This window comes from Colius striatus, chromosome 4 (assembly GCF_028858725.1).
Source record: "Colius striatus isolate bColStr4 chromosome 4, bColStr4.1.hap1, whole genome shotgun sequence".
In the NCBI taxonomy this organism is placed as follows: domain Eukaryota; kingdom Metazoa; phylum Chordata; class Aves; order Coliiformes; family Coliidae; genus Colius; species Colius striatus.
In genome coordinates, this window is record NC_084762.1 from 45928772 (window position 1) to 45943218 (window position 14447).

The 14447-nt window shown below is 42.9% G+C and overlaps 1 protein-coding gene across 2 annotated transcripts in view; it reads left to right on the plus strand.

Moving 5' to 3' along the window:
• Positions 1-14447, plus strand: part of DLGAP1 (DLG associated protein 1) — a 143333-nt gene that overhangs the window by 111316 nt on the left and 17570 nt on the right. For both annotated transcript variants that reach the window (XM_061994856.1, XM_061994857.1), the window contains exon 6: positions 6036-6127. In XM_061994856.1, coding sequence (XP_061850840.1) covers positions 6036-6127 — 92 coding nt within the window. The remainder of the gene's footprint in view (positions 1-6035; positions 6128-14447) is intronic.

The following is a 14447-nucleotide window of genomic DNA, read 5'->3' on the forward strand; positions in this document are numbered from 1 at the left end:
GTTATTCAACTCTGTTAAATTACATACATGAGCACTAATCTATGAATCATAACACAGCGGGGGTCAGAAAGGCATGAATTAAATCATTGAAAGGGAATGTGTAAAACAATGATTTACATTACACTATCACCCAAAAAATATTTTCATCCAGCCTCACGGAATTAATTGTCACTGCTTATTCATGCATTTCATAATGACTGGTAGCTGCTTGAATGAGGCACCATTGTTCCTATCTCAGCCTCAAGAGCAGAGGATAAGTTCCTTCCCATTTGCCCTTGTTAAAGAAAAATGTATTTTGTTAACTCCAGTGGAATGAAACAAGAAAACTAACTCTGCCAAGGTACACTCCTATTTACAAAAAGGAGAAGAGCAAATAAACTAGACCAATCTAATCTGCTTTCTTAATGAATCTTTCCCATACTCTCCCCCCACCCCCAACAAAGAATGTACATAAGACTCCAACTATCTCCTTGCAGGATTAGCTTTTGCAACAAAGTATTTGAATTTACAATCAACTGGGAATCAACATAGGTTTTGATGGGAGATGAATCCCAAGCAGATAAAACAGCAATCCACAAGCTTATCAACCTTCACAAAAGGAATTTTTTTTTTGCTTGCAGATGGAGGTTGTAAGCGTAGCACTATGTGCCTGAACAGGTTTATCTGATTAGCAAAGCCTAAGCATTTACCATGAAATCTGCATCAGCCCAGTGATATGAGAGGTGCTGTGTAGAAGTATGCCATCCCAGAGGCAGCTCCTGCAGAAGCTGTGACTTTTCTCTTACTTCTTCTTGGAAAGGCAGTAATTACTATTGCCTGTAGGTTCAGTTCAATGCCTTTGTTGTAGCCTTTTTCTGCTTCACAGCTGTTTGTTTTGGGTATATTCTGAAAGAAAGGATGGTATTCAGTGTTAAACACTGGAACAAGATCCAGGTGGGACAGGGATAGGGGAAAGCTCTTCTATTACTTACTCCCGTTCCCAGCCAAGCCTGAAGTGCCATTTTGTTGCTGTAATTCCTCACTTCCCTGAGCAAAGCAACAAAAATTCCTTAGCAGGCAAACATCCTACAAAATAGTGGATAGAAAGAAATAACGTCTATGTTCGCAGAAGCCAAAATGAATGACAGTAGTGTGAATCATGGCTCTTGAGGCACCATCTCCTGCTGTCTCTTCTTAAGGTATTTTTGCTGCAAGTAACAAATGCTGCTTTTGAGAAGTATAGGGGCCTCAGTTTCCTGAAGTCTGAGGAAAATAGAGCCTTAAATGCAGTACAAGCCTTTGACAATCTCCTACAACTTTGACATTTACAGAGGACCAACATAATGATACGTGAAAACTTCCTGGTATGGTACATGAGGGGCTGCCAGGGTAGTTTTTGTGTACAAACCAATGGAGATGCCTAAAGCTGAGATTATATGAAGCAAGACCTTCACAACTATACAGCCTTACAGGATTCCTGTCCATGTACCATGCCACTCTCCCAGTTGCACCCATCAGTGAGATTTTTAGACAGGCTTCACAAATAAAATGACTTTGCTAGTCCGCTGTCTGGTCCATTTTGCAGCATCATTGCACAAGCAGTCATGCTGGTACAACTGAGGGTAGTGTTGGAGTAGAAATACTGTGAGACAGCTGCTGCTGCCAGAAATTACTTCTTTTAGAAGCAAGAATAGGTAGGCAGGCTGTCAGTCCTCTTTCTGCTAATACAAAGTCAGTCTCTCTCCACTGACTGTAAAGGAAGCCTAGATTAGGCTTAGACTGACCTTAGACCAGGTATACACCTTAATTTGACACATCTCTGTAGAGCATTAGCTCTAAGCTGCATTAGCCAGAGGCATATTTCTTGATTTGCTTCCTCCTCTAACAAATAAACCTAATGTGCACTTGTAATCAACTTCCATGAGTGTCCTCTGCACCCTTCAGTCACTCTTAGGACACTGCAAGCCTTTGCTGTAAATCTGTTTAGCAAACAAGCAAAGTAAAGTAAAAAAACCCCTTTATTTCAAAAGGCTGCTTCTCTCTGTCAGTTATGGGGTTTAAGGCATAGCTATCTTCCCAAGAGCCTCAGTATCGAGAAAGTGCCTCACTTCACCAAACAGCTCTTTAACTCCCATTCCTCCTTGTGCACTTGTCCTGCATAGCTTATTCACAGAATCACAGAATAGTAGGGGTTGGAAGAGGCCTCTGGAGATCATCCAGTCCAACCCCCTGCTAAGAATGTAGATTAGATCACATGGGAATGCATCCAGGCAGGTTTTAAAAGCCTCCAGAGAAAGAGACTCCATACCTTCCCTGGGCAGCTTGTGCCAGGGCCCCATCACCCTCACAGTAAAATAGTTTTCCCTTGTGTTTAAGTGGAAATTTTTGCATTGCAGCTTTTGTCCATTACCCCTTTACCTGTCAGTGGGCATTACAGAAAAAAAGTGTTGCCCCATCCTCTTGACATCCACCTTTTAAATACTTGCAAGTGTTAATGAGTTCCCACCTCAGTCTCATCTTCTCCAGGCTGAATGGTCCTAGATCCCGCAGCCTTTCCTCATAAGGAAGATGCTCCAGTCCCCTGATCATCTTGATGGCCCTCCACTGGACTCTGTCCAGAAGTTCACTGTCTCTCTTGAGCAGGGGACTGGACAAAGGACTCCAGATGAGGCCTCACCAGGGCAGAGTAGAGGGGGAGAAGAACCTCCTGTGACCTGCTGGCCACACTCTTCTCGATGCATCCCAGGATGCCATTGGCCTTCTTGGCCACGAGAGCACATTTCTGGCTCATGTTCAGTTTATTGTCAACCAGCGCTCCTGGGTGTCTCTCTGCAGAGATGCTCCCCAGCAGGTCAATCCCCAGCCTGTACTGGTGTATGGGGTTGTTCCTTCCCAGGTGCAGGACTCCACACTTGTCCTTATGGAACCTCATGAGGTTCCTCTCTGCCCAACTCTCAAGCTGGTCAAGATCCTGCTGAATGGCAGCACAGCCTTCTGGGGAATTAGCCAGTCCTCCCAGTTTAGTGTCATCAGGGTACTTGCTGAGCATACACTCTGTCCCCTCATCCAGGTTGTTGATGAAGATGTTTAACAAGACTGGCTCCAGAACTGATCCCTGTGCAACCCCACTGGCCACAGGCCTCCAACTTGACTCAGCTCCGTTGATATTCACCCTCTGATCTCTGTCATTCAGACAGTTCTCAATCCACCTTACTGTCCACTCATCCAACCCACACTGCCTGAGATTTCCTATGAGTATGTAATGGGAAATGAAAAGCCTTGCTGAAGTCAAGGTAGATGACATCCACTGCTCTCTTCTCATCTAGCCAGCCAGTTATACTCTCATAGAAGACTATCAGGTTGGTAAAGCAGGATTTCCCCTTGGTGAATCCCTGTTGACTCCCCCTGATAACCATCTTTTCTTTCGTGTGTTTTGAGATGACATCCAGGACCAGTTGTTCAATCACCTTTGCAGGGATGGAGGTGAGGCTGACCAGCCTGTAGTTTCCTGAGTCCTGCTTCTTGCCCTTTTTGAAGACTGGAGTGACACTGGCTTTCCTCCAGTCCTCAGGCACCTTACCAATCCTCTACAATCAATCAAAAATGATGGAGAGTGGCCTAGCAATAACATCAGCCAGCTCCCTCAGCACTCATGAGTGCATCCTGTCAGATTTATGGGTGTCCATTTTGTCCAACAACAGTTTATCTCTAACCTCATCCTCATCCACAAAGGGAAAATCTTCCATTCTCCAGACTATCCTATTATCCTCCAGGGACTGGGCTTCCTGAGTGCCAGCCTTGACAGTGAATCTTTCTTTTGCTGCTGATGTATTTGAAAAAGCCTTTCTTGTTTTCCTTTACTTCGTTTTCCAGATTTAATTTCAAAATGGCTTTGGCCTTCCTGGCTTTGTCCCTGCATACTCTGGCTATGTTCCTATTCTCTTCCAAAGCAACCAGGCTTTTTCCACCTTACATATTTCTCCTTGAGTAGTTCCAGTAGTTCTTTTTTTATCCATGTAGGCCTCTTGCCTCCTTTTCCTGATTTTCTACTTGTGGGGACATACTGACCTTGGGCTTGGAGGAAGTGGTACTTGAAGCTTTCTTGGGTATTCCTATGATCTAGAATTCTGTCCCGTGATACTCCTCCAAGCAGGCCTTTGAAGAGGCCAAAGTCAGCTCACCTGAAGTCCAGGGTCACAACCCAGCTTGGTTTCCTGTTTCTTCCACACAGGATCTTGACCTTTATCTCATGGTCACTGCAACCAAGGTTGCTTCCAACCTTCAGATCCCCAACCAGACCTTTATTTGTCAGCACCAGGTCCAGCAGCACATCCCTTCTTGTTGGTTCTTCAACCACTTGTGATAGGAAGTTGTCATCAACATTCTGCAGGAACCTCCTGTACTGTCTGTGCTTAGCTGTGCAACTTTGCCAGCAAATATAAGGGTGGTTGAAGTCCCCCGTGAGGACCAGGCATTGTGATTGTGAGGCAGCTATCAGCTCTTTGTGGAAGGCCTCATCCACTTCCTCTTCCTGATCAGGTGGCCTATAGTGAACTCCCACAATAGTATCACCTGCGCTACCCTGCCCTTTGATTCTCACCCATAAACGTTCAGCCTGCTCCTCATCCCCACCCAGGTAGAGCTAAATGCACTCTAATTGCTCCCTCACATAGAGAGCAACTCCACCTCCTCACTTCATTTTCTTGTGTTTCCTAAATAACACATGGCCCTCCAGGGCTGTGCTCCAGTCATGAGAGCTGCGCACCATGTCTCTGTAATTGCATCCGCACCCACATCTCCAGTTCCTCCAGCTCATTCCCCAGGCTGCGTGAATTGGTGTACAGGCAATGCAGGGGCTTACTTGAGCAGATAGGTTTCTCTGGACAGGTGCAAGAGGATTCTCCCTTGTTTGACACTCCCTCAGGGCAGTCAGCCTTCTGCATTTCCTTCATCATTGCACTTCCTGCCTTGACCTGTTTCCCTGTTGCATGGGATGGCACATACTTTGCCATTTCACACCGTGCCCCCTAAGTCCTTCAGCTTAAAGCCCTCTTAATCACGTTGGCCAGCCTATTCCCAAAGATACCAGTGCCCTTGTAAGAGAGGTGTATTCCATCCTGCCCTATCAAATTACAGTCACTGAAGAAGGACCCATTGTCATAAAAACTGAAACATTCTCTTTGGCACCAAGGCCTTCCTTCTGTTCAACTGTTTCTCAACAACAAGCTTATTTACTGGTGGAACAGATGCTAAGTACAGGTGGAGATTTTGTATGCCCAGGATGAGAGTGGATTCACAGGTCACTATGTAACACTGCTGTGGACCAAAAATTGTGCCGGGAAGTTTTTTTCATGTATGACTAACAATATCATATATAGGATTGGGAATGAACAACTACACTAATTGGACTCATAAGTTTCTGAATTTGCTTAAAGACACATCTGTGGTTAAATTTTAACTTTATGCCATTGGTATAAATCTCCTCATAGAGATAGAGCAAAGGTATAAAATTCCTGCCTATGCTCTAGGAAACTATCGGTTTGCATTATGACACAGTGAAGAAAATGCACCTGAGTCACATCTGCTTTCTTTAAATCTTACCTGTACAATGCTCTGATTTGGAACACTAACATTTAAACAAAATTAGCACGTAATTTTTACATGAGTTCACATATGCACACACATATAGACTAACAGGTAAAATCAAACAAGTGGTGAAGCGCAGTAAGTGGAGATACAACTGCTTAGAGATTTGCCCTAGCAAATGTGAGAATTCAGTCTGCATAAAATGCTGAATAAAGTCCACCTGCATTTTGCAGCACAAAAGTTGCCTTTATTGATTAACAAAGATGATGAATATTCACTAATAACATTAGACATGATGTCTAATGTGTGTAAAGCACACCACAGATGAACTAGTTGACTAGATGATGGTACTTATGGTACAAGCTATATATGTTGATACTTAGTATACTGTTAACGTGGGTAGGAATTGTAAGTAGGTAGGTGATATCGCTGTTAAAATACATTCTGATTAACTGGTTAATGTTTTTAAGGTTGATGGTGCTGAAGAATCCACCAAATCAGGTGAAAATAAAGCAACCAGTAAGTTCCAGTCCATAGGAGTTCAAGTAGAGGAAGAGAAGTGGTAAGTGAAAGTTAATATTGTTTTTGTAATGTAAATAATTATGCCACAGCTACTTTTTGAGAGCCCTGGTTCCTGCATGCATGACCATATAAACCTGCTTCCTAGATGAATCATTAGATCACTCAACTGAAAAGCTGAGTCTTATAAATGGTGTAGGTCTTCTTTCTCAGAGGAGATTTTTCAGAACCAGTGGAAGAACTGGAAGAAAATGTTTTGAAGGTCAATATTCTTTTAATAAGCAATTTTTTTCCCCACAAAATCCACCTAAATAGTGGAATGTGATGCAGCTGGAGTAATAGCCTCAGGATGGCTGAAGCAGCATAGAGTTGATGGGGAAGTTTACCTTGTTTTTCAGCAGAATCAGCCACGTGGAGCAGTGCAGTGGCAGAGCCAAACTGACTGCTTTTGCTCAGATATCTCACTCAGACATCTCTACATTACAGCTGCTCACTCCCTTTCGAAAAAAAATGTTGAGAATAAAAGGGAAACTTGTAAAACTTGGTTCTCTCTCCAGTCTACAGTGAAGTCTGAATTAGTAAACAACTATACTCCAATAAAAATAAAACGAAATCAAGAATAGTTGTCTTTAAGAGTTGTGTTTCTTTCTGATGACAAACCAGAAGTTATATTGCAGGGCAGCATAACTGTGCATAGCACTTTCTATACACATAAAGTTTCTGAGCACCTGACCCCAACTGCAAATCCTCATTCCTGCCCAGAACTGGACTTGTTGGCTGAAGAAAAGTCAGGCTTTGCCCCCCAGGTCTCTGTGCAAGCTTGACCATTGCTGCTGCAGCTGCCAGCACCCACTCAAGTCTTCATTCATTTTTTGAAAGCCACTTGAGTACAGCCTAACTTTTGGATTCTGGGGTGATTTTGTTGACGTACAACGTCATCGGAGAAGCCTTGGGTCAGTATCGCTTGTCCATGAGGCCATGAGTCACCCTTGCAATCTGTTCAGAGAAAACCTGTGTTCAGCAAATCTGAGCCAACAAAATTAGGGCCCTCTGCCCTCCTCCAGCCCGTAGACTGCAGCAGTAAGTAGAGAAGCTGTCTTTTTTCATACTGTTTTTTTTCCGACTTCTGATAAAAATGCTCAAAAATATTGTTATCTACACCATTTTCAATTAAACAAAATCTCCCTGTAAAGCAGCGGGGTATTTTCCTGCAGTTTGGAAAGGCTGAAGTGATTTCAGCAAAAAGAAATGTGATTTTGCAATGACTCTGCTAGGCTGTTACCAAGTTCCTCATTAACCTGCTGAAACATCTCTTGCTGGCAGACATTTCTTTATGTGTTAGACCTTAGCCCCTTTTACCCACAACTATTCCAGCACTAGATAAATGAACGCATTAGAATAGATGCTGAAGGACTATTTCTCTTCAGCCTGAACACAAAGGAAAAAACTACCCCAAAAGCCCAACCCTCCCCTCTTCCCTTAAAAAAGAAAAAAGAAGTAAAACAAAACAAAACAAAACAAAACAAAAAAAAAAAAAACCAAAACACAAGAGAGGAAAGAAAGGACAAGATGGCTTTTTATAAATACCTTGCTTTCAAAGTCCTCTTTCTACTGCATTGCTCCAGAGAAAAAGGTAAGATTTGCCGGTGATGGTCTGCCCTGAGAAAGCGATATTTCTGCATTACCTACTGACAGCTATGTTTGGGGGGTTTCCTTTCTGATAAAGTTGAGGTTGCTGCCATTTGGAGCAGACAGGCAAGCAATCTATCATGGACTTTCAGAAGTGAACTGACTGATAAAGGACAGCCCCTAATCCTTAGAAAATGAGTGCACTCAAGACACAAAGGGCTTATCATCAGTTTGGCATTCATATTCCTCCTTTTTTTTTTTAACACAGCAGAGCACAATGTATTGATTAGCTGTTACAGGAACAGAATTGTAAATACAGTGCATTCTTCCTTGCCCCTTTACCATGGCATCTGCAGAGCCTCAGGAAAGCTCTTTTGAGTTTAATCTTTGTCAAAATAATGTTTTAAAGTCTTCCAGGCTTCAGAAATATTAGATAAATACACAATAAGAAGAGAAGAATGACACAGCAAAGAGAATAAATGCAGTAAGTTGATCATGCTTCCTTGCTAGTCTAAGCTATTAAGTGCACTGTGATAAAACAAGAAAGCTCTTTGCTTACTTCACCAAAAGCCCACCATATAAAATTTGTTTCACTCCTCTTTGCTTCCTGCTCTTTCCTCCCGCTTTCCATCACCCCGTATGACTGTCTTTCTCACAGTAAGGAGTCTTACCTCCTCATGTCCTTATAAATATTCCTGCTTCTGTGCTTGGAGCAAGTAAGCAAAAGATTTTGCTGCCATTTCTTGATAAAAGTAGCTCAAAACCAGAGCATCTTCAGAGGACAGCCCTATCTCTTCCATCTCAACTCAGATCTTTCATCAGCCCTTCACTCTCTGTATCCTGGGCTTCCTGCCAAGACAGATGACTCTCAGCCCTCCTCCTCTTGTATGGCTCAAAGGATAAATATGCCTACCACTACCTGATCGTATTACAACTAGATCCATCACCACTATTCATCTTATCCTCAGTTCTTTGTGCTGCCTGCTGTCAATAATCTTTTTCATACCAATAGCCTAAGTGCAGCTCTGTGATTTCTAGCACCTCTGAATGCTCTGGATTCTGTCCAGTCCTTATCATGGAAAAAAAACAAAACCAAACCAAACTGGTATACATTTCTTTCAACCTCATGGTCTTCCTGCTCTTACTTTCTTATCTCTCACCTGATCTCCCTCAGAATGCTAACAAAACATCAACCAAAATCTTCCTCTCCTTTCCTCACTTGACTCACCCCTTCCAGGGCAATTTTGAAATGTCTATCTAATGAAGCTCATCAGTTCAATCTCAGGGCACTTCCATTTCTGTCCATTTCTGTTTGTCCTTTCCACCTGTGACTTTCTTGACTTCAAGAGACCGCCTTCCATTCCTGACTTACAGAATATAATTGAGTTGTTGAAAGTCAACCAGTTCTACTGAACCAGAAGATAAGTCATATAGCGTGCCAGGCTAATTAGCACATATCCTTATTGAACAAGGGGCTCTCAATCCCATAGCTCTGTATTCACTTTTAGTCTGTCTTGCATTTTACCTTGTTTACCCCACAATCTCCTACTAGTACATCTTCACCCCTGAAATTATCTTCCTTACTACTCTAGTCATACCATCAGCTAATAATTTTGCTTGATTTGATGCCATGAGAATTTATGAATGGTGAAACAATGGTAGTTTCTGAAGTAAGAAAAATGCCATGAAAGACTGAAACCATAGATAGATGGTTCTTCTCCATTTTCTCTGGCTTCTGTGAGGCCAGGGAAGGTGCCCTCAACTCTTGATGTGGTATAAATTGTGGTTTACCATAACATATCTCTTGGTGTGGTGTAAAGTGGAATTATTTGAAATAGTGGTGAGGTAACATTAAAACAAAACAAAACAAAACAAACAACAACAATAACAACAAAACCAAAACAGAAAAATCCTCTCCTATCTCTTCAAGGAAAAAAAAAAAAAAACCCAAAACCAAACCAACACATCTTTGGCTTTTGTTATTACATAAAGCTATATTTTTCTCTTTTTTTCATTTAGATTTTTGAGTTTGGTCACTTACTGTCTTGACAACAAGTACTCAGCTTTTAGGATATTCCCTGCACAGTGGGGAAACTTCTCACCTCTCTCACCTCTCTTCTGGATGGGACCTTTAAATCTGTGCTTTGGCTAAGCTGGCCTGGGATTTGTATTTCCCGGGCTTTTCTCTGCACCATTTTCTGACTATCTGTGTTCTCCACAGTGGAAGCCTTTCCACTGAGAAATTCTGAAGGTAGGTGTCCCATCCATGGAAAAATTCAATGTCAGGTTCGATGAGGCTCTGAGCAACCTGATCTGGTGGAAGATGTCACTGCTTGTGTTGGACTAGATAACTGTAAAGGTCCCTTCCAACACAAGCTGTTCTATGATTCTAACCATGCGAGTGACTGAGCATGATCTTCAAGGTCCCTTCTGACCATTCTATGTTTCTATGACATTCAGAAGGAGGGGCAGTTTCAAAAGCAAGGCTTAATAATGTACTCTGTTAAAAACTAAGGGCCCTGACCTGGTCTTGTGTTTTAGACCTCAACAAAGTATTGCCCACTCTTCTTCCAGCTATTTCCCCCAGAAATTCCCAGAAAGTGTCACAAGGCAAAGGTTAGCACAGGTCTATTTGAGCATGAGAGATCCCAGGAATGCTTTGATCCTCCATCTTCTGCAAATTCTGATGATGAGAGACATGCCCAGCACAGAGTGTGTGTTTGCCAAGGATGGCCTCTCTAGTACTGCTGTGCTGGTCACACAGTGGGAAAGGCAGGGCAGATACCCTATGAATACCTGTGGGGCAGGACAAGACAGGAAAGAAGGGCCCAAACAGCACTTGAAGTTCTGCCATGTTTCAATGGAGATTGATGGATGGAGATTAATTGATTGAGTGATGGTTGTGAGATAGGCCAGCTGCACTAAGGCCTTGGCTTCCCTCCCACAGCATACCTGAGCACTGCCAAGGAGCTGAGCCCACACAGTGTGCTTTGGGGAGGAACTGCCACGTGGGGCAATGGAAGGTGAAGCAGTCACTGACTCTGACATGACTGATTTCCTTCCCTGGTCTTGACTGCCTGTGATCAGAGCAAATTCTGTCTGTGTTAGTGGCTCTCAGTCTACTGGTAGGCTGCCTCAAGCCTTGTATTTGCAGAATTTGCCATAAGTTCCTGATCAGACCCTGCTGGTTGGCAATAGGCTATTCTTCAAGCATATCCTGACATCAACATTGCAATAGTATCTCAATGGGATAGTGGGTGAGGGAGAAGCTGGGCAGAGCACGGCAGCAAGAACATTACTTGAAATTCTGACGTTGTTTATTAGTAGTGGACTCAGGTCCTGCAAGTGCCAAGACAGACACCAAAGTGGCAAGATTTACCCTGCTACTGTCTCATCCTATTCCACACCCATGACTAGAGAGTATCACAAGCAATCCTGGTCTGAAATGGGGCATCCCTAGGGAGACTGAGCACAGCAGGGGCTGCTGCCTTTCACTCAGGGATCTCAGGGAAGATGGGGAGGAGGTTTCAGGTGTCATGGGTCACAAGCATGGCTTGAGGCTTCTGGGGAATGGACAAAGATGAGCTGCTGTGGGTAGAGGAGTTGGAGCAGGAATATTGTTTTCTTGGTTTGCATCTGTTTGCTTGACCACAGAAATTGTAAGGGACTGGTTGTATGAGCTGAATGTTCACAGGTCCGTGGAAGCTAGACAGTGTTATTTCAATTTACAATAAGGGCATAGGGGAAGACCCAGCAAACTACAGACCTGTTGATCTAACCTCCATTCTTGGAAAAATTATGGAAATTATACTTGATACTATTGAAGAGCGTTTAAAGAATAATGCAAACAGGCACAGTCAACATGGATTCACAAAGAGAAGGTCCTATCTAACTAATTTGATATCCTTTTATGACAAGGTCACTCACCTCATGGATGAAGGCAAGGTGGTGGATGTAATTTTTCTGAAGTTTGGAAGGCTTTTGATACTCTCCCTCGCAGCACACTTCTACACAAGTCATCCAACTGTGAGATGAGCAGGTTCACAATGTTCTGGATGAAGAACAGGCTGAAGGGCAGGATTCAAGGGGTTGTGGTGAATTAGGCTACATCTGGCTGGCAGCCAGTCACTAATGGTTTCCTCAGGGCTCAATTCTAGGGCCAGTTCCATTCAATATATTTATCAATGATCTGGATGCACCAGTTGAATGCACCATGAGCAAGTTTGCTGATGATACCAAACTATGAGGTTCTCTTGACTCTCTTGAGGAAAAGGAGGCCTTGCAGAGGGAGCATTGGGCAATGATTAATGAAGTGAAATTTGATAAGCCCAAATGCTGTATTCTGCTGTACCCTGGGACACAGTAATGCTGGACACAGGTGTAGACTGGGAGATGCATGTCTGGAGATCAGCCCTGCAGAAAGGGACCTGTGGGTGCTGGTGGGCAGCAGGCTCAGTGTGAGTCAGCAGCAGCTGAGGGAACAAACTGCATCCTGGGGTGCATCAAACACACCAGAACAATTGATCAGGAGAGGTGATTATCCTTTGTATGCAGTGTTGGGGCAGCCTCACCTTGAGTGCTGTGGGCAGTTCTGGGCCCCATAGCTTCCCGAGGAGGGGATATCAAGAGGGAGGTGCTGATCTCTTCTCCTTAGATACCCAGTGATAGGATGCATGGGAATGATTCAAAGCTGTGCCAGTGGAGGTTCAGACTGGACATTAAGAAGCATTTCTTTACCAAGAAGGTTATCAAACACTGGAACAGGCTTTCTAGAGTGGTGATTAATGCCCCAAGCCTCCCAGTGTTTGAGGCATGTGGACAATGCCCTTAATAACATGCTTAACTTGGTCAGACCTGAAGTGGTCAGGCAGTTGGACTACAAGATTGTTCTAAGTCCAGTTCATTCTAACATTGCCATAAAGGATTAGAGTTTCATCCCTCTTAGTGATGAAAAAAGACTATATGAATGGGAGAAGTGGGAGGAACAGAGCAAAGCTTACAAGATTGTGTAGCTTTAAGATGTATCATCGAAGAGTCTGACATTAGGAGATAGAGTAATGTATGTGCTAATTCCTTCTGCAATTTGCTTTGTTCTGCTGACAGCAGCCACAGCCTTAGCAGAGAAGCCCACAGCCAAGAAATGGTACAGCCAATGGGTAAAATGAGGCAGGCTGAATTTAATGTAAGTGCTTGTGAGACTCACTATGCGTGATTGGTTTGAAATCAAGATCTTTTTCTGAGTTTTGGGGGTTTTTTTAGAGTTGAAATGTAAACATGTTTTTCAAAAGAAAGCAAAAGAAGACTTGTAAATGGAGGGTTGAAAACTAACAAGTAGCCTTGTTGTTGTTCAAAACACATTGTGCCGTTGTTCTCCATACTGGTTTATCCAGTCTGAGGTTTCATGGCTTTCTGCACCTTAGGGCAGATACCTGCCTCAGTTCTCTGAAGCTGTGATCATTACACCTTTGTGTCTGCAGGGCACAACTGAGTACAAAAGGGCCAAACCTGAATGCAGAGGAAGAATCAAATCTCTGTTTTAAACGATTACTAGCAGTTTATGAAAACTCTTTAGGTAAAGCTGTGATTGTTTTGCACGTGTAGAAACGGTGAAAATTTAAGCAGTAGCTTCAACAGTTGTCCTGTGGCATGGAGGTTAACTGAGAGTAAAACAAAAAAGCCTCAATATGGGACACAAATGGTATTTTGTATGAGTAAAGCATCCTGGAAGGAAGTGAGTGAGGAAGCTATGTCAGAGGTCAAAATTACCATCTATTAGGCATTTTACATAGATGTGCTGGAGACAAGCAGATAGTGGGTGCCTACCTGCATTTCCATTTCATTGAACATACATTTCCTTGGAAGTATTTTTTTAACTTTGAACTGATGCTATAGTCTGTTGCCAAGTTGTTTTTCTTTTGAAGACAGATATGTTACACAATCCAATGCCAAGAATCTGTCAAGTAAGCCTGTAGCATACTATTATATAGATAAAACAAAGGCAAATAAAGTAGGTCATTTAATTTTGTTTGTTGAACAGACTCTGGTTTTGGTGGTACTAGCTCATATTGAACCCAATAAAAGTATACTCCTGAAAGCCTTGAAATGTAATGCCTCCAGCAATATATCCTCTTGGCAAGTACAGCTTGATGTTTTCACATTTTGGATTTGGTGTACACTGAAAAGCCAGGGTGTTAAGTGAAAATAGAAATGGTCACCTGAAACAGAAGGATATAAGAGTCTAGGGCACTGAGGAGAGCAGAAGGCAGCTGTGACGTGGGGGTAGGGGCACACAGAACAGGCTTGGATTAAGGCATTAGCTTTCCTCTCCAGTACCATGGAAGGTGTGGAAGAGTACACTGTGTACCAATGCCTTGTGTCTCAGTGAGCCCTGACTAAATGGCTGAAAAGAAATCCTGTGTAAGCATGTGCCTGTGTGGGCACACATGAGTTTGTGTGTGTGTGTGTGTGTGTGTGTGTGTATGTGTGTGTGTGCATACATGTACTTCACTGCAGATAAGATTTGTCAGATTGGTGTCCAAATTAAAGCATATTTTAAAATAAAACTAGCTTAGATAGGACCAAAAGATTTTCATTGTAATGTCGGCCTAAAGCTAAAGTCTTTCTAACCACTAATAGAAATCTAACAGTTTTTTTCTACCAGGGGCCAGTAGCAGATACTTAGGAAAAGTATAAAGGAGTGTGTGTAAAGGAAAAGTATAAAGGGTGTATATAAA